Source organism: Phaenicophaeus curvirostris, chromosome 1 (assembly GCF_032191515.1).
Source record: "Phaenicophaeus curvirostris isolate KB17595 chromosome 1, BPBGC_Pcur_1.0, whole genome shotgun sequence".
NCBI classification, from domain to species: Eukaryota; Metazoa; Chordata; class Aves; order Cuculiformes; family Cuculidae; genus Phaenicophaeus; species Phaenicophaeus curvirostris.
This window is the reverse complement of record NC_091392.1, coordinates 59,462,421-59,487,314: the sequence shown is the minus strand read 5'-3', so window position 1 is coordinate 59,487,314 and position 24,894 is coordinate 59,462,421. Positions and strand designations below refer to the sequence as shown.

Below are 24,894 nucleotides of genomic sequence, written 5' to 3'. Positions count from 1 at the left end.
AAATAAAACTACAGCATTAATGAAATAATAATAGTGACTATGAAAGTAATTAGAATGTAGAAAAATATGCACAAATGTATGAGATTGCACCCCCACCCCTCGATGACTATACCTTACCACAAATACTGTAGAGCAGACATGAGGGAATGGATCTGTGGCTAGGAAGGAGCTGGACTCAGAAACTGGATTTGGGATCTATACTTAAACACCGTGTGCTATAGATCAACTCTCACATAGCCAGTTCTCTTAGATACTTAATACCTTTCTCCATGGTGTTCCATCTGATTGGGTGGTATTCCAATGTCTGTAGGGATGCCTGTCTCTTATAGATGACAAGAATCATCTTCAGAGGCTAAGGACCTTTTCCTTTTTCCAAAGTGCCTTGTTAATACCTCCATCTCTGGCTAGGAGTCCCATCCGCTGGGCAAGATGTTGAGAGCCATGTTACGGATGTATTCTTTAGCTGAACAAGTTGAGAGAAGAATTTCCTTAAATGATAGTTTTTTTTGTGTTCTGTTACCTCTCTTAAGGTTGCTGTTGATGTTGGTGTTGTGAATGTGGGCTTGGAGGAGTGATTGACATAACTTATAGACAAAAGACTGGTAAACTGTGACACAGCAGTGACCTGTCTATCCTATAAAGTTGGTGATCTTTTTCTAACTTACTCCTGACATTTTCATTCAACCAGTGTGCAAAGGAACCTCACCAAACCATGATTAAGATAGTATCTACCCTGCAGCATTTCTGTCTGAGAAGGAAAACTAAAACTATGTGTGATTCAGACACAAAATTCTGCCTGTTACAGCAGTTATCCTAGCAGCCTGTGGGCATAGATGTACTCAGAGTTATGGGCTTTCAACAACATGATCCCTCTTGTATTTTGTGAAATTTACTGAGCTGTCATGGTAATATTAGTGTGGCAAGAAGAAATGCACAAAGGAGAAGCGGGATGATGAAAATCCGTGGGGAGAGTCTATCTTTAGAAAATATTTCAGAACAGGTGTCTTGAGAATTTCAGATTTTATAAAGTTTTGTAAGTTTAAGGTTTTCTTTATTTGTTTTCAGTCCTAATCCAGGAACAAAATTCCCGAGAGTGGCATTTTTTGCAGGATGCCAACTTTACTTATTGTTTGTGTAGTGGTGAGTGTGACTTTTCAGAGGAGGGAAGGAGGCAGGACCAGAGGCTGTACATTAGCTTGTTGTTTTTCCATGCCAGCACTGGCTATACTCTGTGCTACTTTTCGCCAACTTGGTGGAATAAACCTGTACAATTACAAGCGTGTTTCTTCTCCACAAGGACATGTTTGCTCGACTGCTTTACCTATTCCCAGTAATGGTAATAGTTGAGAGAAATATTGTTGTTGTGATGAAAAATTAGAGACGTAAATTGTATGAAATTGTATGGAAATGAATGTATTGGTCTGAGATGAGAAAATGGGCAGCATGTTGTACATACAACCCCCTTTTTAGCCTTCAAATCTCAAATTCCTACTTGTTTTTGAGCTGTGCCTTGCCAAAGAGGGGATAGTCCATAACACCACTGTAATGGGAGGGTGATGTTGTTGCCCCCAAAAAGCAATATAGTGGACTGCCGTTGCACACACTTCTTTTTACATACATACATGATTGTCAAGTGAAGGTATTTAAATTGAATTAGAGAGTTCCAAATATAAGTTTGATGCTTAAAAACACTTCCTAAACTAGCTGCTCTGAAGGATACTCCTTCATGTTTCTCAGTGATGCTTAAGGTTATTTTAAAGTAGACCAAGGAAGAGTTTGTGGTACAAGTTTGTTCCATCATATTCCATTTCATAGGGAAATTGTGTCAATGACACAAAAAGACCTTGAAAATTACAAATGGTTCTTTTTTCAGTATTTTGAGGGTGGTTATGGAGGCAGAACTCTTACTTGTCTGTTATCTTCTACTACAATTTTTTATTACAAAGGTTTCTTGTGTCTTCACTCAGATGTGTTTTATTCTTATTGAATTGCATGTATAATTTGTTTGCATACTTTACAGGCAGTCCAAGCTATGGTTGCAAATGGTTTAATGTTGAAGGAGAGGAATGTAAACAAACACAGAGGGTGTACTTCTGTGCATCAGGGGTGGGAATGATGTTAGAAGAATAAGCTGAATAGGAAAATGAAACTGAGAGAGGTGAATGTGCCTCAATATTTCTAAATGCTCATTTATAGGTAGATTGGTAGGTGTTTTCAATATCACAGTCACTGGTGAGAATATGGATGAGTGATCCTTGTGGCAGGAAGGAGTAGGTGACATTTCAGATGGGAAAGTAGAAGCATTGTGGAAAAAAAAAAGTTAAAATTAACAAGACTCTAGCAGCTGCAAGTAATTGCTCTTATTGGTGCATCATGAGTAATGCTGTGAATTCACACTACTGTGTTCTGTGGTGACCTGGGAGAATGGAGAAGGGTTTGGTGCTGTGAATCTCAGATTCTGGAAGGCAGTTTGTAATATTTAGTAGCTATAAGCTGTCCTAAATCATTTGGACTTACATCTTCAAACTCTTTTAATTTTAAGAACACTGATTCTCATTGCCTTGCTGTGTTTAAACTAGTAGACTTGAAAACATTTTTTTTTTCTGTAAAATTTGTTTGTCCTGTCTTTTTTGTAGCATTCCCTGTGCTAGCATATTTTAGGTCGTAAGTCAGCAGGACTTCGTTACAGGGATTCCTGTCCTGTTCATAGGTTATGTGCCAACACTCAAATATTATTTTTGAAAGCATGCTTAGCTCCTTTGTTTCCTTAGAAATGTATTTTAACAGCCTCTGCTCAATGTGTCTCTACCTCTGCAAGGAGGCAGGACTGTGGTATAAAATCAATAGAAGATTTTCTTAATGCTTTGCTTTTCATATTATGTCCAAATTCAAATGCTGCATGTAGAAACAACAGGAAGAATACTGAGTGTTACTTCTGATTGCTTTCTGCTGAAATTATTCACTGACCTGTGTGTGGAGTATTTGCTTTATTGAGAAAATAGATTGTTGACATTCCTGGTGTGTCTTTGCATCTAGCAAAAGAATATATTGTCAAACATGTTATATTTCTGTGACTTGAACAGTACTGAAACTATCAGCTGCTTTTGTCTAATAAGTCTTGACCAAGATGCACAGACTTTGTAGCTTTCCACAGAAATGATATGATTTTCTATGAATTGAGCTTCAAATACTTTTTTACTTCTATTCAGTATGTAACAATAGAATTAAAGCACTGTCTTGACTTACCAATTTGAAATTGTCTTCCCCTTAGATTTCAGCAGGATCTATATTTGCATAATAATATAATACCTTATGAATGAATGTGGTGGTTTAGACATTTTCATTTTGGTGGTAAGTTTCAGAGTAGTTTGTTTCCTTTTCACAAATACGTAAAGATAAAACAAATCAAAACCTTCCCTAGCAACTTAGATTTAAAGGAAGAAATCTTTTCTAATAGTAGTTTTGTGCAGTCTTAGGTAAACATACCTGAAAATGATAAAAAGAGACTCAGTTTCAGCACCTGAACAGGCAGTAGTATGTGGGCTTATAAAAATAGATTGTGTTCTTTCCTCGGTGGTGGTTAGTTTGAGTAGTAGATGACTGATTCACACATCATATTTTGACTTCGTGTCCCAAGATGAGCAGAGCTTATCCCATCAGTTACATTATATAACTTGATGTAGAGAAAAGGAAGAATGTCCTTCACACCAGGAGGATGGGATGCCACACTGGAAGGACGGGATGTCATCCAGAGGGGCCTGGACAGGCTGAAGAAGTGGTCCTGTGAGAACCTCATGAGGTTCAACAAGGCCAAGTGCAAGGTCCTGCACCTGGGTTGAGGCAATCCCTGTTTTCAGTACATGATGGGGGATGATGTGATTGAGAACAGTCCTGCAGGGAAGGACTTGGGGGGTACTGGTCGATGAGGAGCTCGACATGAGCCAGCAGTGTGTGCTTGCAACCCAGAAGGCTTATCCTGGGCTGCATCAAAAGAAGTGTGGCCAGCAGGTCAAGGGAGGGGATTCTGCCCCTCTATTCATTCCTCTCTTGGGAGACCTCATCTGGAGTACTGTGTCCAATTCTGGAATCCTCGACGTAAGAAGCATATGGAGCTGTTGGAACAGGTCCAGAGGAGGGCTACAAGGATGATGCAAGGGCTGGAGCACCTTCTCTTTGAGGACAGGCTGAGAGAGTTGGGCTTGTTCAGCCTGGAGAAGAGAAAGCTCCGAGGAGATCTTATAGTGACCTTCCAGTACCTGAAAGGAACCTACAAGAAAGCTGGAGAGGGACTATTCATAAAGGCTTGTGGTGATAGGACAAAGGGAAACAGATATAAACTGGAGAAGGGCAGATTTAGACTAGACATTAGGAAGAATTTCTCCACCATGAGAGTGGTGAGACAGTGGGACAGGTTGCCCAGGGAAGTTGTGGGTGCCCCATCCCTGGAGGTGTTCAAGGCCGGGTTGGATGGGGCCTTGGGTGTTCTGGTATAAGTGGGATGTTTGTGCCCATTGCAGGAGGGTTGAAACTAGATGATCCTTAAGGTCCCTTGCAACCCCTAACTATTGTATGATTCTAATGTGGCAAGTGGCACACAAATTCATGGGAAGATGTAGGAAACCTCTTCAGCCCAGAACAACGCTAATCATTTGTTCCACTGAGTCTCAGTGATCTGATCATTTAGTCTTGCAGAATGCTAAGTGGTATTTCAGCGCTCTTCATATACTTTTCAGTTACAATGTGGATTTTGATTAGTAACTGTTCTCAGTTAAAGTTGCCATGGTCTAAGAGGTGAAGTATTAGAAGTGTAGATTTTTATTTTATGAAATCAAAGTAGGTTTCTGTCAGTCTTGTTTCTGCAGTAATAATCATATTAGCATTTCTGTTTCTCAGATAATGGGTATTATTCTTAATAAGTTGTTCTATCAGTTTTTTTAATGGAGGACCATCTTTTCATATTCAGTCAGGTGTCATGTTTTACATATATATTGTTTCATGTTGTATTTTTCTGTTACTTTTTTTTATTCACACGTACAAACACATATATGCACATATATAGAGTCTCTCATACTGTTCTTATATTGGCTGGAGCTGGTAACGCAAATTTAGCACTAGCAGGATATATATATATAAAAAATTTATTTGGCTCTACAGAACTCCACAAAATTTGTATATTTCAGACCAAAGTTTTTAGTTCAAATATCAGTTTCATACTGAATCTTTCTTTAAAATAATAAGAAGAGCTTATTCTTTCAAAATATAAGGTTTAGAGAAAATAGTGCTCTATTGAAATTTTTTAAATGGTTTTGGAGAAGCTCTGTTGCATATTCTCAGCCTTTGGAGGTGTGTGGTAGGAAAGGAAAAGAAATGGGACCAAAGATTGTTTGGTGTGAGGAAAATGCTTTTGCTGTTTCTATGGGGAATTGCCAATTTCAAACTAAGTAATAAGCCTTTGCAAAAATGTTTGCATGTGATTGACAGTGACTTGTTAGAGATTTACAAGTTAAATTCTCATAGGATTACACCTATTCTGTGCATAAAATCTCTGCAGAGCGGTACCTTAAAAGCTGAGAGGATTTTTTTCTCTGTTGCTGTATACAGAGATTATGAGTCCAGGTAAAGAAATAAGGAGCACTGAGCCTCAGGTTCTTGTATAGTGTAAACTGGAACTGGCAGCTGGCCGTCAGATGGAGAGAGAGGCAAGTGGGCAGGATGGAGACACTGGTTCTGTCTGTCAAGGAAGAATAAGAAGAATAAGGAATTTACTCAGCTGTAACTTTATGAAAATAGAGAACAGGTCCTGTGATGCCTGGAATGAGCAGTTCTTGAGGCCTGGGATTGCGATACCTGAGGCTTGCGTGTCCTCTATTGCCAGCAAGTGTTCCTGAAATCCACTGGCAAAATCTCAGCCACCATAGTTGCAGACATGCATAGAATATATCCTTTCTCTTCTTAAATCTCTTCCTTTTACTACTTTTGCTGGTTTCTGCATGAGATGAGGTCGGTGCTCTGCTTCTACAAATAACATTCCTATATTCTATCCAACTGACTAATAGCAGAAGGCCCAGCCAATGCCAAGGATGCAGAAGAGCAAGAAGTTCCTATTGAAGAAATTAATTTATGATTCTGTAAATTAAGACTCTACTGCAATGCCTGTGCATGAGAGGATCCAGTTATGATTGTTCAGACAATCCTAACAGTGCCATTTTTTACAGTGCGAGTGCTTGTCTCTACAATACTAACAGTCTTTTAATTCAGCTTCAGTGTGGTTTCTCTGCTGGTGAACATTTGTGCTTATATATGGTGCAGTGTACGTACACGTATACATAAATATATCCCTTTCTGTAACCACACTTAGGAGATTATGTTAGACTGCAGCCAGGAATATGACTGTTAAAAGATTAAAAAGTTATATCTTTGCATGTTGCTTTGCTTTCCAAGGGGTTTACAGACTCAGTATGCTAGAGTTAACTCTAAAGTATGTTGAAATGCATGCTTCAGGCATGCAGCAGTCTTAATAAAACCTTACTAGTAATACTAGTAATTAGTCGAATGCTTATCTCTGTAGTTGTCCTTGCCCACCCTGCCCATCACACTAATCAAAAAGGAGGAGTGACTGCAGGATGCTTAGGACAGGGTAGAGCACCAATAGATTTTTCTGTGAAATGATTGTGCCCAGCACATGGACAAGTCTCTTGTCATTCTTGGAGCAAAGGGAATGGAGTCAAGGAAGGGGAATGTAATGAAGTAGTGGAAGCGATCAGCAGCAGGGCTGTATAGGCACAAATGTGGAATGTGAAGGAGTTAAAAGAAGGGAAACCACTGAAGGAGTTCCAAGGAAGAGTGTTGCACACAAAAATATCTTCTAAGAGAAAAGGCATAATGTCAAATAGGTCAGAGGTGGAGATGAGTTAACTAAGGAGTTTCAGTAATCAAAGTGCTGCAAGCTGGCATGCTAATTCTTACATCAGAAACGAAAAGTTCCTCCTCAGAAGTACTTTGGGAGAGAAGTATGGAGTTTTGGGGTGTGTTTTTTTTTCTTGCACAAGCAAGATCCTGAAGATAGTATTTCAACTCTGAAGGGGAGGAGGAGGGGGAGTTTCAGGAAGGGCTCAGCTATGTATCTGTGTCTCAAAAGATTAAGAAAGTTACGTCTTCATCTAGTCTAGCTCAACAGTGCCTTTTTGAATCAGAGCTTGCAGTTTTTTATGTAAATTCAACAACTGAATCACCCATAAAAGTGAATTGAAAGGACTGCTGTAAAGCCCTAGAAAAATGGAGTATAGTGGAAATCATCCGGATCTGTTAAAATAATAAGCTTACTCATTCTGTGAGAAATGAACAAAACCTTAACCATTAAGGTAGTTGTTGGATTTTACAGGAGAGCTTTTATTGCCATCTGCTGGTCTAAATAGGCAGCTTGCTCTACTATAGTATCTTTTCTATGAGCCGTTTGGAAAATGTTTGCTTACTGAGAAAATATTTTGAAGAGATTGTTTCAGAATATTCCTTAGGCACGATTATCTTTGGCATGATATCAAACAAGTCTGTTTGTAGTTAGCTAAGTTGGCATGCCAAGCTTTATGAAAGGGAGTTCATTTAAACATCTGGAAACTGACGGACCATAAACACACTCCAACACATGCTTCTCTTTGCAGGAAATCAGCTCTAGTAACACACAGAAGGTTTTGTGTGTGCTGTGTAGTCAGGGGGTGTCTGCACCTTGAAAACTGGAGTTGTCAACATTTCTTTCTACTTTCAACCTCCAAACTACATAAAATTAAGCAGGACTTGAAAAAAAAAACACCCTTGATCTTAATTAGTCCTTCACGTTTTCTAAATATTCCAAAGCCCAAAAATATCAGCAGGAGAGCTTGAAATATGGAGTCTTGATTAAGTTAAGTCTGAATCAAGTCGTTGACAAGGAGAGCTCATCTTTTTTATAAATGCAGTTATGAAAGTGAAAGCCCTAGTTCTTTGTCTTTCTGAAGCAAGACACCCAGTAAATCCATAATCCCTTAATAAGATCTCTAGGATAAGTATCTAATTTCTCTAAACTCTGAAGCCTTTTATATATTTTTTCTATTCAGTGTGAAATTTTTAAGGGCTAGATTTTTGGTTCTTTCCTGGAGGCATCCATGCTGGCTGAGAAGTTGTTGCCAGGTTGCTGTGTATCTCAGATCTGCAGAATGTTTATATTTCATCAGATGAACTAGGTGTTTGTATGAGCAACCCCAGACTCTGGCAGATGTAGGGAGTCAAAGTGAGGAAGATCAGCCGTGACCTTATTTGGATTATTTAAACTCACTTCACCCATTTTGACTCAAAGAAATGGAAAGATGGCCTGGTAGTGGTAACCATTTCAGTCAGTACATAGGTGTCTATGGCCTTGCCACTCACAAGTACACAAAAAGTTCTTCACGCAATGATTAAATCTGAAGAAATAGCTGGAAGAAGATGTAGCAGCAACAGAAGGCTGTGGGTTTTTTTTAAATACATTTGCTTATTTGGAGTTTTAAACTGTGTATCATATACTGAAATACAATGACAGAATTGTGGGGCTTTTATTTTTCTTTTCACTGCAGCTCTTACATTCACTCCTGAGACTACTATAGCTGGACAATGCTCCTCGTGGCCAGTGTTTGCAGGTCTTAACCAAAGCCTTTGTACTTGTCGTCACTCATGGTTCCTGGTTTTTGTCTTTGTTCTCTCACAGCTACAAGCCCCCAGTGTGAAAGGCTTTGATTTTGCTAAGCAGCATCTGGGCCAGCACAATAAAGATGATGTCCTGATTATCCATGAGCCAGCTCCTTTACCAGGACCTATTAAGGATACTACCCCATCTGAAAATGGAGATGTGCCCAGCCCCAAATCCAAGACTTCCTCAAAGCCTTCAAAGACTGCTCGACCCAGAGGGAGGTCAGTTCACAGAGATAAAACAAATCGTTGTAGACGACAGTTTATCGGTGGCTGGTAATTACTGTATTTCTAGCACAATTTCAGTGGAAAGAACTGTTCCAGAGCTCTGAAACTTGCATTTTTTAGTGGGTTGTCAGAGTTGTGCCTCAGTACTCATTGCACAAGGTTGTGAGAATATAGTGTCAATTTTTCTCTTAAAGATATCATGCCCAATTAAGAGAGGTGTTTAAGACATTACTTGCTTAGCTGGAGTCAAGTCATTGCTTGTTTATTGGAAACACCAAGTGTATATTTTCTGGTGCATTCCCTTTGAAGCGATTTGTAGCTGCTAAAGAAGCAGGTGTTTGAAAACATAAGAACCATTGGCAAATAGCAGTACGCTTAATTAATACTAATTGTCATCAATACATGTCTGATGAGTTGGAGTGTCCAGAAATATGCAGTATCTCCAAAATTCAGGGAAGGTGCACGAGTGTTTTTGTTCGTGGTTATCTGGTTGCTTTCATAGCAAACCAGCTTTGTTCAGGAAAAGAAATGGTAATTTACATCTGTGCAAGTGAAGAAGTGTCTGTCAGCATTCAGCAGTAATTTCCTAACCTTTTTCAAAAATCAAATAATGTGAATGTGTTCTGCTGGAAATAATTGTGTTTGTAGGATTGATGCTGTAACAGAGCTATGTGGTAAAAAAGGATCTGTGCGTTATAAAAGAAAAAAATATGGATAAGTGGGAATGTAATGGGTAGGAAAAAAATGGAGCCCTGAGGAAAGGAGTGTTGTGATGAGTCACAAACAGCTCCTCACTGTGGATCTCCAGCTCTACATTCCCTGTGCTATTGCACAGTGGGAAAATAAATAATAACTGAGGGCAAAGTTGAATGAGCTTAGAAGGAAACTAACAGTGGTTCTTCCTGAGCTGCAGGCCTCTGTGACACAGCTTGCTCCTGTGCTTAACCTTCTGTGCCTCCTCTAAAGCCCCAGTTGTCCTAAGATCATCATCTTCATGTGGCCTTCGTACAGCTCAGTTTCTGCCTTCCCAGATGCTGAGTCTGTTTTCCTAACTACCTATAGGCCTTGTAAGTAGTAGAGTACCAGTGGTACAGTGGAAGGTAGGCGTAATTGGAAAGGAATGGAAGAAAAATTAGCTAGCTCATTTTGGTGTAGCTTGAAAAAATCAAAACAAATTAATATGAATCAGAAGGATGAATGTTTCTGTGTTTCTTTTAAACCAGAAGTGGCTTGACAGAGATAATACTTAGGAGGAGGGTAAGGTTATCTATATTCACATGTATGTAAGTATAGGAAAAATTTAAACTTAAGGCTGTTACTGTATTTCGTCTAGAATAATTTAGAAAATGAAGCAGGAAGAATTTTCAGAAGGCAATATTTAGTGCTTCCCCTGAAGACAATAATGAATCGTTGATCAAATTTGGAAAAAAAGATATTTCTTTTTTTGATACCATCCAAATTCAAATACTTTGAAATGCTTTCAAAGGGGATTTCCCTCCTCTTCTTCATTCTCTCTTAAAGCAAATCTCCATTTAGACTTAACTATGGAGCTCTTACAGTCATCTCCTTAACATGCTGACATACCCGTGTCAGCTTGAGATTTAAAACATTTATTCCCTGAGGCAGAAGTTGAAGTGTGAAATGATAGCATAGGGTGTTATGTTGGTTTTAGCTCTTTTCTGTTTTATGAGGAAATACAGAACTCTGTTCATCACAGCACAATTCAAGACTCTGTGTTGCATGCCAGGATATTTAGTGGTGATGTGAGTACACATTCTGTATCGGTAAAAAGCAGTAGACAAGAAAACAGAGTTCAGAAAGCACATCATCTGTAGGCTCCAGCTGAGAGCTGGATTTGTTATTTTGGCTTGAGAGGATACAACTGCATGTTCCTCAGCACTTAGAAAAAAATGACTGATGTTGACTCAGCACTATTTATATTCCTATAATATACTTAATGATAATTTAGATAGACTGAGGAAAGAGTATGAAGGAAAACAGGGCACAGTGAGGTGAAAAAAAAAGTCAGTAGCAGACCTGGTAAGAGAACTCCAGCCTTACACTTTTCTGAACCAATTCAAAGGTGATGGAGAATATAGATCTGCTCACCCTTTCCACCTTAGCAAAGGGGAAAAAGCGAAATGGTGTATATTTGTGGCTCATTAAGTACCATTTCTCCCTTTTCTATGCTAATATTTGTTGGGTTTTTGTTTTGTTATTTTTTGGGGGGGGGGGAATGGGGGGCAGTCGGGGGTTGGATGTGACTTACTCATATTAGAGTCCTGCAGAAGGAATGAAAGACTGAGTTCAATTACCAGTGCATTGTTCGGGGAGGAGAAAAAAGGGGAGTTGAATTTGGAGCATTGCCTGCTGCAAGAACTAGGCTTAACTTTCAGTGAACTCAGCTGGCTGGTTGTAGTTGTCTTAGTCTGTGTGCTCTAGGCAGGTTGACATTTAGCCAAGCGCCTCAGTCACTACTTCAGATATCCATCTAGCTCAAGCAAGTCTTGAATTTAGCAGGGTTAATGCACAGACTACTGCATGTTTTCAGTGATTAACTCCCTGCAGGAATAGAATATGAATGTTCACCAGACAAAATGGTTGCTAGAGACACTGTCACAAAGGCTGATTCCATATGAAAAGACAGGCTTTGGGGTCAGCTGGGTGGTACTGTGTCCCCTGTATTTTTTCTATTTTGGTACTATCTGAATAATTTTACAGCTCAAGGATTCTGTTGGGTAAAATCACAGCATTTCTTTAATTTTTTAATTTTTTTCTTTAATTTTTCTGTAATTACCCACAAAAAAATATGAACACTGAGATTGTAATTTATGGATAACAAATGTTTTAAAGAATCTCATGACTGCATAAAAATTGCTTTTCGGAATAGCTCTACATGTTATGGGCCACGAAGATATGCACGTGGACTTGTAGCGTTACAAGAGAACACTGTGTTAGCAAGTCTGAGTATCAGACTGATTACTTGTATGGATTTCTTATTTGTAATATAACTCCTTTCGCCTGAAAAGTAAGTTGCTGCTTATGAATGCAGAATGTGAGGTGTATTTTAAAGGATAGATTAATTAATAATCTTTTCACATGTGAATCCTGTCACGGTCAGTTTTCACGCACAAGAACAGCAACATCATGGCAATGAGTGTCTATGATAATTTCTTATAAATTTACTTACAAACAGGAAAATATTAGCAGTCTTCAGAAGATACATTAGTGCAAGATACTTTGCATGAGAGAACTGTACCCTTTTGCAAACTTTTGTTATATGTTTGTTTGTTTCTAATGTTTATGGCAGAGTTTCACCATCAGATGCTGACTCCACAGCAAGTGAGCAATCCAGCGGGAGAGAGACAGGAGAAGAAACTGCAAGACCATCAACTGTTGCAAATGACGGCAAACCACGCAGAGCAGTGAAGAAAGGTTTGTTACTCTTATTTTTTTCTTGTGTGCGCTAGCAGTGCTTTACACAGATTGAAGAGTTACTCTAGTGCTCTAACTTTTCTGAACTCATCTTTGGCAGTTAGTTTTTCTAGTTTCTTGTCACAGTAAATTTTCTTCCTCTCCTTTTTGGTTAATTTTTTTCTGTTGAAACTGAAGATCTATGCATTCCTTTCATTCCAGCAAGCTTTTGAAACTAATGGTTTAGCAGGAATGAATCTTCCCTCCTTTTCTCTCCCACACACTCCAGCAAACCTCTTTCCATGTAGCCATAATTGTTGCTCTCGTGGTAGCAATCTTGTAGACAGTTACATCGGCAGTAGGTGTCACAGCAGGATTTGATACAGCATGGGTTTGTGTCTGTAACCCTTAACTTAGAAAAGGTGAGGTGAAAACAATTAATATAGAGGTAGAAGTTTTACAAATAAGTTCTAATTCGGACATCAAAATACCTCTGTCATTGTGCTTTAGAAAGGTGAAAATCCAGTGCTAATATGTTAATAAAAGTGATATGTTTTTGTAAAGAACCATCTTCCTTCTAGTTGAAGTGCTACCTTTTGTCTTGGAGGTACCCTGAGGTACATTTCTTTCCTCATTGAAAAGTTGTTAAAATACTGCAGACCCACTTTCATCTTTTAATTAAAATATTCCATTAAAATCTTTTCCTGTTTAAAAGCATGTGGTTAACTGTGCCTACACAAACCCAAGATGTTTTTCCTGGGAGCGTTTTGGCTTTAGATGGCTTGTTCCTTGATTGAGATTTTAGTTACCAGATCTTTACCTTAAATCACAATGTCCTTCCTAGAGAAAATTCTGATACTGCATATCTGGTAAAGGAGCTTGTGATAGTCCTCTCTGTTCTTAATACAAATGGCCTTGGCAGCAGCAGAAACTGAGAAGAAAACATTAACTGCATTGTTAGCAGTCTTTTTGGTATATTGAATGTTTTTCCACATACTCTGTGAAACAGCAGCTGAGATGTTAAGTTGACTGCTGAGAAATGCAGTGCAAGTGAAATTCTGATCGTAACGTACAGTCTTCAGGTTTGGCTTAGGTTGCAGAAATGAAATTGAGAAATGTGTAAGATAGTTTATATAAACTGCTAGCCCTTGAGTGGCTAAACAGCAAAACAAATAGTCTGTGGTTCTTAAACTTTCATTATGTGGACGACTTCCACAAGAGCAAGGGTGATGAAGCAGGCTTTCCTTCGTAAGAAATGTGTCAGAAAACAAAGCACAAAAGTCACTAATGTGTCTAGGAAGTTATACTTCGTAATAATTCAGCAGGCAGTGTATGCTGTATATACTTACACAATTTACAAAAAGAAGGTAGTTTACTGATGCTGTGTATGTTTTCAGTGCCTTAGGTTTGCTTTAAGGACCAAAGATCACGCCCAAGTACATAAGCGGGGAAACAGTTGTGCTATGACAGAGCTCATCTTAGGATGGTTTGTGAGTTCTTCCAACCTATCTGACTTAAATTCTGTTGCCCTGATGTAGTGCTGTTCCGTTTCTTCTTATGTGGGAACTGCATTTTTGTCTCCTCATTTTCCATCTGGTTTAAAACCCTTATGCAAGGTTTACTGTCCTTTTGGTGTAGAAGTGATAGGTATTGCTGGATCAAAATTATTTGGTAAAGGCAGCAAAGATCCTGTGTAAAATGTGTCCTTTTTACCTATCACGCCCTTACTGGATCAAGTATGTTATTTTTTCAGCATTTCGTACCTCTAGTTTGGTAATCATAGGGACTATTTTTAACATGCAGAATAGGAGGCACTGTCTGCAGAGAGCTCTTTGTCTGTTAAATGGTGGATTCAATTCCCTTTATGTGCAGCTGAGACTTGGCGGATTGATCCAAGTTCATGCATTTCATTCGAAAGTAGATGCAATCATCTTACTGCTGTATTTTTTTTCTAGTTGCCATTCCAGCTGAATTATTTTTAATAATCTTTGTGTTGTTTGTTCTTTTTCCTTTATGTTGTCAGGAGTAAACAAAGTGGGTAAGTAACCAGAGCTGATAGTTGAGTACAAATATTAATAGAGGTGCTGGGGTAGTTGCAATTATATCTTAAGGGTGGAAAGATTTGTCTTCTGAGCCTAAAAAACCAAAATTGCTTTTGAGCTATTGAAGTATAAAAATTGTCAGTAACACAAGTTATAGTCACCCAATCTAGGCACATTTTTCTAATTTCCTCCCAATTCTTTTGAATTATTAACGAAAACATCACTGTGAAAGAAACAAAACAGAGGTAGCTGTTGGTCTTGAAGCTAGCTTTGTATAAGCGAGTTACAGATATTGTTAGAATTACTGTCTTTTCTGGAAGCCCAATGCTTTGCAGGCTAACTGTAGAAAAGCAAAAATACCTAATCATGAGCTAGTGTTTTTCTGATCAGGACTGAGACATAGCATAGATGGGGCAGGAAGAGGCTAACACCATCTTTGATAATGTATGTCGTATCTGGAGATAAATTAAAGACTGTGTCCTCTGATAGCAGTTTCCATCTGATACAAATAGATGTAAGTGGATGTAAGGCCAGCTATGATGCTTTCTGATGTTGGTTTTCTATGAGTAACTTAACGAGAGCCATTAGATGCATTCTGGGGACATAAACTACTGGGATACAAAATCTATGTGAAATTTATCTGAAGCTACATACTCTGGCATGATTCAAACACCATTGGAAGGTTCCCATTGATTTTTACCTGGTTTTGGATTAGACTTAATGCACCTTGGTTGCTGTGGCTCTTGTTTTTATTTCAAGAGGATGCAGGAAGCAATAACCTTCCTCTATCTCTAACTGTATTGGTTTTCATATGAAATCATAACTTTTTACAGAGCAATTAATTTTCCTGACATATCAGTTCAAGTAGTAACTTCAACCCAGGGAACAGTGATGAACATTGATCCTGACATGTGACCTATATGGACTAGTTGTTCTCTGTCCATTGTTTGGCTATTAATTCCTCTCTCTTATATTTTAGTCTCAGCCGTCTTGTCTAAGATCAAAATTTCATTTTTGTTGTGTCATCTGGTAGCTCTATTAGGAAGGTTTTCTAACCGTGGACAATAGAGTAATAAAGAACTTTGAAATGAGAAACCATTCTTATTCACTCTGTCAAAACTTCTAAAGGAACTCATTCACGTGTTGAGTTAGAAAACATTTATCCTTCTGTTGTATGTGTACAGCACTGTGCAGTTCCTGGTCTTCTTATCTACTTTACTAAACTTGCATCTTGGTTTGTACTTCTAGACACATTCAGTACATGCACATAGAGAGTATTCAAAGATCAGATGCAGCTTATGGAGGGAGGGAGGGTTGTGTGTGTGCATCATTTCTGCAAGAGAGGGTAGCATACGAAGCTACTGTAGAGCCTTACTAAAATTTCACAGTAGGACAGTTTTACAAAAATGAGTTTAAGAACCATTTCAGCTAAGAAGCCTCTGCTAAGCACTTGTTTATGTGTGCAAAAGGAAAGGTTATTGATGAAATTATAAAGATGCAGAGTGAATGCTCAGCATAATTTAATATATTGGACCCTGCTAACCAAGTAATATAAAAATAGCCTTAATATTTTATGTTGGAGGTCAGTGAGCTTTGAGAACTGCCATTCAACTGGAAAGGCTGGAAAAAATTACTTATGCATGGGAAGAACAAGGAAGATGGATGCATAAGTTTAGATTTCCATTGCATTACAAGATCACTCTGAGGAATTCACACTAACTACTTGATATATCTTGTGCCCCTGTCTGTGAGAGGCAATGCTTGCATGCTTGTAAGAAACACATGAAGATGGGGCTTCAAAGATGGCAAATGGTAAAGATCATATAAATAGCTACAGGAGAGAGATAGCTGTATCTCATTTAGGCTCTGTGTCTTGCAAAACATTTAGGACAGGGAGACCTTGAGTGAAACTGTTTACCTTCTTTTTAAGGACACTTATATAGAAAAGACACATTCATAAATGATGCATATGCCATCTATAGATGTGCACGTTTGACAATGCATTAATGAGCTTGAGAAATACAAGAAATAAGAATTTTGCTTAGGTTGTGGCTACATTGCTTTCCAACCCACAGGCAATGTGCTGTGAAATAATAAAGCATATCATTCCTTCCCTCTCCTGCTCCCTTTTTGTGCTATAAGAGGGAAGTAAAGGAGCAAGTAATTTACTTCTTCTGAACTCCATACTTCATTACTAGTATGTGTTGCAAATGGATCAGAGTATCGGCTGTTTGCTTTTTCTTCTTGTCTGTTGGACATGGATCAGGTTGATCAACAATTGTATTGGAATAAAATGAGAATTTCCTTGTGATTTGAATCTGAGAACCACAACCTGTTATTAGAAGTTTGTGCAAGGATGTAGGTCTATGTCCCTCTACTCTGTTGTGTTCCTTCATAAGAAAAGTCACAAAACGTAATCTTTCATTGCTTATATTTCATGGTGCAAAGCAGTTTGACAATTTGTGGTGTTACCATGTGGACAAGAGTGAAGATTATTTTTCAAGTCTTCAATAGTTTTTGCAAGCCTAATTCGCGTATCTGTTCCTGTTGTAGACCTAGCTCCAGAAGAAAAAACCTTTAAGCGTGTGTGTAACTGGGGTGATCCTGCAGGTTTCAAGTCTTTTGAGGGAGATAACCTATTTTTGCTGAAGTGACTAACTGTTGGCAGGACCAGGATGCAACTTTCACATCTATTCGTTTCCATAACATCTTTTGCTGATGGTATTTGAGTTGATTTAACCTCTTCAGCAAATTGCAGCATGGCAATGTCTGTGCAGCTTTGCACTATGTGAACTGTTTATCTTGTAACAGAGAAGAAAACAGTGCTTTAGAACATTAATCAGTAAAATGTCTGTAAAATCCCTTGTGTGTTGTGCAGATTTTTAAGGGTTTTTTTGTTTAGTTCATATGCCACTCCTTTTGTCACTTAAGAACTGCATTTTGCTGTGAGACATCATTTATTGCTCTCTGAACCTCCATTTGAAGAATTTGCATCGCTTAAGTACTGATAAGAGGAACCATTAGCAATATGTACTTGAACAGCTTTTTATGGAGTAAAGTAGATTGAGGTTTTGGGGGTTTGCAAATGCCAAGAGCTTGATTTACAGAAATGAGGAATGACAGCTCACCTTCTGGAAATGTAATGGGAAAATGTTTATAATTTGCAAACCAATGGGTAAATTTTGACACTAAATGTGAATCAGCTTGAAGGCCTGTAGGGCAAATTAAACAGATGGAAAACATGGCATAGTCTTGGAGTATAGCACTTGTAGAGCTTAATATTTGACTGAGATAACCCTGGCGGTGCTACTTTACTCTGTATTTGTTCTGGTGATTTAGGACCTCCTCAGACCAGTAGTGGAAACGAGCAGCATTCCTCAGCCTCTATCTTCGAACATGTGGATAGGATGTCACGCTCCTCAGATGCCAGCAGACGGGTTCCAAGCAAGATCCAGCTGATTGCTATGCAACCAATGGCAGCACCTCCGGTTCAGAACTCGGTGCTTTCTGATCGAGTAGCAGAGACCAACAAAATTAATAAAGAGGTATTTTTAAAGTGCTTTGAATATCTGTGGAGGACTCTATGTGCAGCCAAGAGGGGACTGAAAAGTATCCAGTTTCTTGTTATCAGGACTTCCTAGTTAGTTCCTGAGGAGTTGAGTTTTGTCAAGTTACAGAAATAATCCTATTTCCTTCCACAGAGATAATCTGACCCGTTTGTAAGAGATATATAATCCAGAACTTAAACAATGAGAAAGGAGGAAATCTGATGGTCAGGATAACCTTATATTACCATCCTTTTGCTAGTCAGCAGGACGTGACTTACAGACTTGTGAGAACTGGAAGGTCTGGCCCACCTTGATTTTCATTCTACACCATTCTTCTGCCTATTCAGCATCTCAGGATGCGAGTTAAACAAGTTATTTCAAGACATTCTGGGGTGTGAATTTGCAGCACATTAATTGCTTCCAACTTCAGATGTGTTTATCTTACAATAAATGTACAGAAATGTCCTGCTTTCTCTGAGGCTCACATTACTGCAAGGAGAACATGAGTATGCCTGGGGCCTTAGAAGAAAAGGTAATGCACTGTAAAACCACATCGTATGCTGCCTGACGGTACTGTGTACGTGCATCCTAGTTTTGTAAGGTGTAAGATGGCATCTTCTCATAATTCAGAGTGGAAGTAACTGTGTTAAGAAACTGTATTTCTTGAGTACTTTCCAGAAGAGAGGTAAATATGTGTATCTAGTATACATGGAAAAGGGGCCACAAAACAGAAATCTGATTATATGGGCAGAAGGCATATAATTCTAACTGTATATGCTTATATATATAAAGAGTAAGTCTGGCTTCTGTCCCTTTTATGCTTTTCAGGGATTTGCATGAGACAATAAAAAAATCCATTTTTATTTTGTTTTGAATTCACTGCTGCAACTGTGACTCAGTAGTAGTCCAGGATGCAGGGCCGTTGTTGCTACCTGATCTGGTGCCCAAGTGTTTTCCATTGATAAAAATTATTTCAGTGAGTGTTGAGCCAGGACTTTGAAGTGTAGTGTTATGACAGCTTTCCTCAGATGATGAGTTGCAGTCCAGGGAATGTGAAAAAGAGGTGGGAAAGAGGCATGAAAACTCAACCTGCAAGAAGACGTAGAGCTGATAATGCTGTGTTCATCTAGGGACCTGGATCCTTGTATTGCTGCTACGTTTCTACATAGCTTATGGCAACCTTTAAGAGGCACAGAGTTATAAGCTCAGTTAGTTCTTTAAGTTCTTTCTTCTTATGTCATGAAGGTCATTAAAGGGAACGGGTGACAGATTTCAACGCTATTGATCAAATGTATCTGTTTGACAAGTAAAGGTAGTTGTAGCCTGTACTGGCTAGTCTTTATTTTCTCAGTGCAGTCTCATTTCTGGCAGGTGGCAGGTTTTTTTTCTGTTCCTCCTGCCTTTTGTTAACAAAATGCTACCTCTCTTAATTGCACTTGCTGTGCTTGCAATCTTATTGTGTATAATAGTACATATGCCTGTGGAGACAATGGAGATACTGCGAAGTATCCAAGGAAGAAAGCATGTTTACAAATTGTGTGACTTATTTTAATCCTTCAGAGATTTAGGGGAAGGAGAGGAGGAGGGGCAGGCAGCAAGGAGAGCAGAGTTTTATGGAACAGCAGCAAAAAGTTCTGGTTGCAACAATTACCACTAAAAAATTCAGTTGATTTTTTTTCTCTCCTCCTTTAAGATACAAACAGCCCTGAGGCATAAATCTGAGATTGAGCATCACCGCAATAAAATTCGTCTTCGCGCCAAGCGCAAAGGGCACTATGAATTTCCAGTGGTGGATGATGTGGTGGTGGTTGACTCCAAAGAACAGCACAGAATATATCGCAAGGCACAGATGCAGATTGACAAGATCTTGGACCCTGGAGGCAGTGTGCCTTCTGTCTTCATAGAGCCCAGAAAGAGGTAGGATTTCAAAGACGGAAAAAACCAATTTTCTTTTAGAGTCAGCATCCAAAGTACATCAAACCTGTACTTCTGAAATTTCTAGGGTTAAAATAATTTTGATCCTTTGCTGAATTGGAGTTACCTAGGTGAGAAGGTTTGTGGTGTTCTAAACATTTTTACTTATTTTAGTATGTGCCAGTATGTTTTGTTTTCAAATTATTCTTTTATAAGCTCTGTGGGGTCGGTTCTCAATTAAAAAACCCAAATGTATGAAAACTGTTTTATAAAAATGTAGTATTTGCTCTGTTTGTTTAATAATTCTTGTGTGGTGTAGAGGGGTTAAAATTGTAATATAAGCACTAAAAAAAGAAACACAGAAAACACAAACTGCAAGAAATAATGTTTTTATAAAAAGGGGGAAAGATTGAGCAACATACAAAGCATGAAGATTCTGAATTTTAAAGGTAAATACACAAATTAACAGGAGAACTTTTTACATATTCCCTCCGTAATGAGGTATGTTTGTCAGTCTCGCGTATCTGCCTTCCTGGCATTATTTCAGCTGGTATGGTTAAACCCAACAAGCCAAGCACAAAGCCTTGTTGGCATTGTGGTCTGTTCTCTTACTGCAAATGTCAGGCATTGGTCTGGAAGGTCTGGAGAGGCACTGGTAGGGGCTGGAGCACAGACAGCTCTGAAACATGAATGTAGAAGGGAAGTGACACTGGAGAGGGCTTGAAGGAGGAGGGGAAGGAACAGTTTGGAGATCAGTCAGTGAGAGTGGTGTTAGGAGAAACCTGAGAGAGATTCAAAGCTAACTGATGGGACTGGTATAAAAAACTGGGAAAGGGAAAAGAAACAGGGCTGAGGCAAGGGTAACTTGTAGGGAATGGGCACAGGAGTTCAACCATGAGTGGGATGAGGAGAAAAATTTTAAAAAGAAATGTCATTACCTTTGTCTTGTTTGTATTTTCTCTCTCTACTTTTTGTTTTCTTCCTGTTAAGTTCTCGTGCAAAACGTTCTCCCAAGCAGCGGCGGCGACATCAGATAAACGGTAGTCCTATCGATGCAGAAAAGGACAGGTTAATCACAACAGACAGCGATGGGACATACAAAAGACCTCCAGGAGTCAATAACTCTGCATATATTGTATGTATGTCTCTTGAATGACAGGAGTGCTCTTATAATTGTAATGACAGTTCTGACATGAGGAGATTTTTGACCTTCTGAATATGGACTGTAGCTAATTTCAGTCACATGTAGCTAGCATGTAAATTAAAGTGAAACAAGAATTTCATTGGCAGTCTGTCAGTATTAAGCAGTAAAATTCCACCCAGTATTCCTTTATAATATAAGGCCAAGAACCAAAACATGGTTTTCATTAATGCCAGTATATTATGCACATGAAAGTGCACTTGGCATGTTTCACAATGTGTTGAACATAGTTTCTCTCTAGTCCAATTTGTTGGATGTTACATATTCATATGTTACAGAGAGCTTCATCCTTTGCTCTCACAAAGTGGAAGACTCAGTTCCTTTCGTGAGAAATTTTCTCGTCTTTAAAATGTAGGAATTAATTATTAATGAAAGAGAAACATGTCTTTGTACTGCAGAAACTTGAAACAATTCTAATACAATGTCTTGAAATGAATTTTGTTTCCTGTCCCAAAAAGACGAAGGCACTGAAGAATGCTTCTGTTCAGTTATATGTGTCACAAACTGTATTTAGGCATCTTTAGCCACTTCTATGCAGACTTTACTAAGCCTAATATTAATATTGGAAACCCCCAGACATTTTTCATCTCAAAAAATGATTTAATAATTTTAAGAATTTCACTATTTAGCTGCATATGCAGTCAAGTGACTACAGCGTCAATTTCTGTGGTTTCTCTCTGCCTTCAAAGAAGAGTGTGGTGATTTGAATGTCATGCTGCAGCAGAATGAATTATCAGCTGAAGCTGTTTAATTAAGACGTGTCACACAGCAAGCTCAGGCCCTTTGGCATCTGTAGCGAGACAGTACTCAGAATGCTAAGTTCCTGATGAAGCAGAAGCTTTTGCGTTTTGACGACTGATTTTGCAGTCTGCATGCAGTGGTAAGAATGAGCTTTGATAATAAATCTGCTGCTGCAAAGCTCATTTAATTTCCTGTTACTGCCAAAGAATAAGCCCATGTGGTAAGATGCCAGATAGTAGTTTGGTGCCTCAGGTATTGCCCCTGTGAAACGTTTATATGAATCTCATTCAGGTGATGCACCCAAGTTCAACTTCCGAGCAGCTAAATACTTAGTTGCTTAGTTGCTTTGTGTGTTCTTCAGGGAGGTAATAATTCTTTAATATTACTACTGATGTGGTCAGTTGTAAACTAAAGACTGAATAAATTTCTAGGAATGACAAAAGCTGCAGAGAAGACAAAGATGTAGACAAGAGGTGTTTGTGTTTTTCTCAGGAGGAGTAAACGCTCTCTGTGTGCCTTCATTATGTGCTTGCAAACCACAAGGTTTCTGTCATAGCTGAGCAACTCCTGTACTAAGCTCCTCTGCCTTATATGAGAGCAGTGTCTTTCAGATCACTTGAATGAAGTATTTGAACAGCTAGTGTTATATATGTGCATGCAGAAGTCGGGAGGGCGAGAAAGAGATTTTGTCCAGCACTGGCACTTATGCCATTTAACTCATTGTGGTTCTGGCAAAGAAAATGTTGCTCAAACTTAAGGCCCACATGGGCTTGGAAGCTGGCTGATTAGATCTTCTCTGTGGGTGCCCTTCACCTTCTTTCTGTTTCCTCCAGTCTGATCCAGACTTGCCTTCTGAACCTCAGATATCGTCTTCAGCTGACCTGGGGAAGTTCCCCGGCTTGCCTTCCCACCCAGTCTCCCAGTATGTCCCACCACAGCCATCCATTGAAGAGGCTCGGCAAACCATGCACTCACTGCTGGATGATGCCTTTGCGCTGGTGGCTCCCAGCAGCCAAGCAGCTAATTCCACAGGCGTCACACCACCTGGGGTCTCTGCAGGACAGCCGGTAAACAACACTTCTACTTGAGCAGGGAGGGGAACCACATACACTCACTTTGTGGTCCAATTCAGGCAGTAAACAACCCATTTCATGTGAGTGATGCAATTTAAAAGGCTTTTCTGGGCAGGTACTTAACACCAGTTGAGCCATGGTCACTATTGTGTCCTTGCTGTCAGGATTTATCATGAATGTGGGACATTTTCAGGAACTAGGAGGATTCAGAAGTGACTGTTACAAGATGGCAAACCTGGTTTTTTTAAGGCATTTGGATTTTTATCCCTTTTGCTATCCCAGTCACAAGAGAAGATAGGAGTTCTCCTTTAGGGTAACATCTCAGTTACAGTTTTTCACAGATCAGTTGTGTTGTGACCAAGAGTAAAAGTTTGGTTTTTTGAAATATATGTGCTAGTTCCTATTTTAATGGAGAAAAAATACTGTATTTGGCTTAGGTCATGTTTTTCAGCCAGGCATCCAAATGCCTTCAGGAGGTGAGGGCTGGGGAAGCAGTATTTCTGTGTATGATTTTGTGCACTTGATGGAGCACTGGGACACATGGATAATCTTTTAGATCGTGTCAAGTTCCACAACAAGTTAGTAGAAATTTGATAATGCCAATGAGTAGGAGCTCCATGATCTATCTGCTGCAGTCTGATGCTGGTTGATGTAAAAAGGGATTTCCAAATGCAGAAGTTGGTTTGCTGAAAGTTACGCGAAGTAGACATAGGAGTCGTCCTTGATCTTCTGGAAGTGAGAGGAAGTATTTTTGAAAGGTTGAAGGTAAAGACTCTGATCGGGCAGAAGAGACTGCTAGCCTACTGTAGCAGCGATTCCCAGATCTTCTTGTGCTGTTTGGTTTGTAAAACTGCACATTTATGGCTGCAGTTGTTTCGCACATACAGATCTAGTGGTCTCTGCCATTCATCACTTAAAAGGCTGGCAGTGGACTTGCCAGACTATGCATTTTAATTTTAATTGGGTTTTTTTTTTCATTCTTCTGACAGAGATATGTGGAATTTGGAATGACTCCGCCAACAGCACCAGGTCTTCTGCAAAGGTAGCTTTTCACAATAGGGTTGTCGTTTATTATTTTCCTTGCAGTTACGCCATAGTTCTTACTGGCACTTGTATATTATTATGCAAAGTAGTGTATAATGAGAAGTAACAGGAGTCCAGATCCAGCCCGTGTAATTTATTTGTGTAGCACTAATGCCACATGCATGCTGTATGGAATCCAAGCCTCTGTATAAAAGAAGTGTGTTTCTAGCCCCTTGGCTATAGAGATATCCTTCTGAATTCTAAGCAAACCACTGAGGTTCAGCTCTTGGGGAGCCTGAAACAGTTACTCAGATGCATGTAATTTTCCGATATTCTTGCTTTCATCTTGTTTCTTTAGCCTCAAGGCAACACTCTGTCGCAAAAGCTTGCATATGACTAGCTGGGTCCTTCTATTTTTAACGAAATTGAGAACAAATTACAGAGCATGGTGACCCTCACAGAGAAAACCTGCTTTGTAGGTCTGTTATTATAAAATCGGGGAGGATCAACAGACTTTCCATCTTCTACTGGCCTTAGTGCGGGAGAATTGTGTAAGGAGGAGAAGAGAGTTGTCCAGGTGACTCTTAACTGGACTTTTGGTGTCTGTTTTAACTACCTGTGAAGGTGGACTCTTGAGTAGCCAGGGTTGTAAAAAGACCTTGCACTGCTCACATTACCTTCTTATAGCTCACCATGTGAGATGTAATCCCACTGGTATCAATGTTGTTCATTAGACTTCACCTAAAATCTTCACTGGCTTGGAATCTTGATGGTAAAATGAATATGAAGAACTTTCCTTTTTGTGTTGTTCCAGTACCCAATTTTGAAAGGACTGGCTACAAAAGGAGTAGTGTCTAAGCACATCTTCCTACTTAGGTCTTAGCAGGTGACACTTTTAGTATGCGTGGAGCATATGTGAAATGGCACACAGTTATGACACGCAGTGTATTTTTCATAATTTAGGTTACTTTGAAGATTATGAGCTTTGGAACTGCTAACACAAAGCGTAATCT

General features: G+C 39.1%; 2 protein-coding genes across 3 annotated transcripts in view; one reads left to right on the top strand and one right to left on the bottom strand.

Moving 5' to 3' along the window:
• Positions 1-24,894, bottom strand: part of TMEM213 (transmembrane protein 213) — a 121,459-nt gene that overhangs the window by 72,902 nt on the left and 23,663 nt on the right. The gene's annotated exons all lie outside the window — the stretch shown is intronic.
• Positions 1-24,894, top strand: part of KIAA1549 (KIAA1549 ortholog) — a 153,375-nt gene that overhangs the window by 114,114 nt on the left and 14,367 nt on the right. For both annotated transcript variants that reach the window (XM_069858963.1, XM_069858953.1), the window contains exons 11-17: positions 8,717-8,919; positions 12,236-12,360; positions 17,721-17,926; positions 19,623-19,846; positions 20,834-20,978; positions 22,619-22,852; positions 23,848-23,900. In XM_069858963.1, coding sequence (XP_069715064.1) covers positions 8,717-8,919; positions 12,236-12,360; positions 17,721-17,926; positions 19,623-19,846; positions 20,834-20,978; positions 22,619-22,852; positions 23,848-23,900 — 1,190 coding nt within the window. The remainder of the gene's footprint in view (positions 1-8,716; positions 8,920-12,235; positions 12,361-17,720; positions 17,927-19,622; positions 19,847-20,833; positions 20,979-22,618; positions 22,853-23,847; positions 23,901-24,894) is intronic.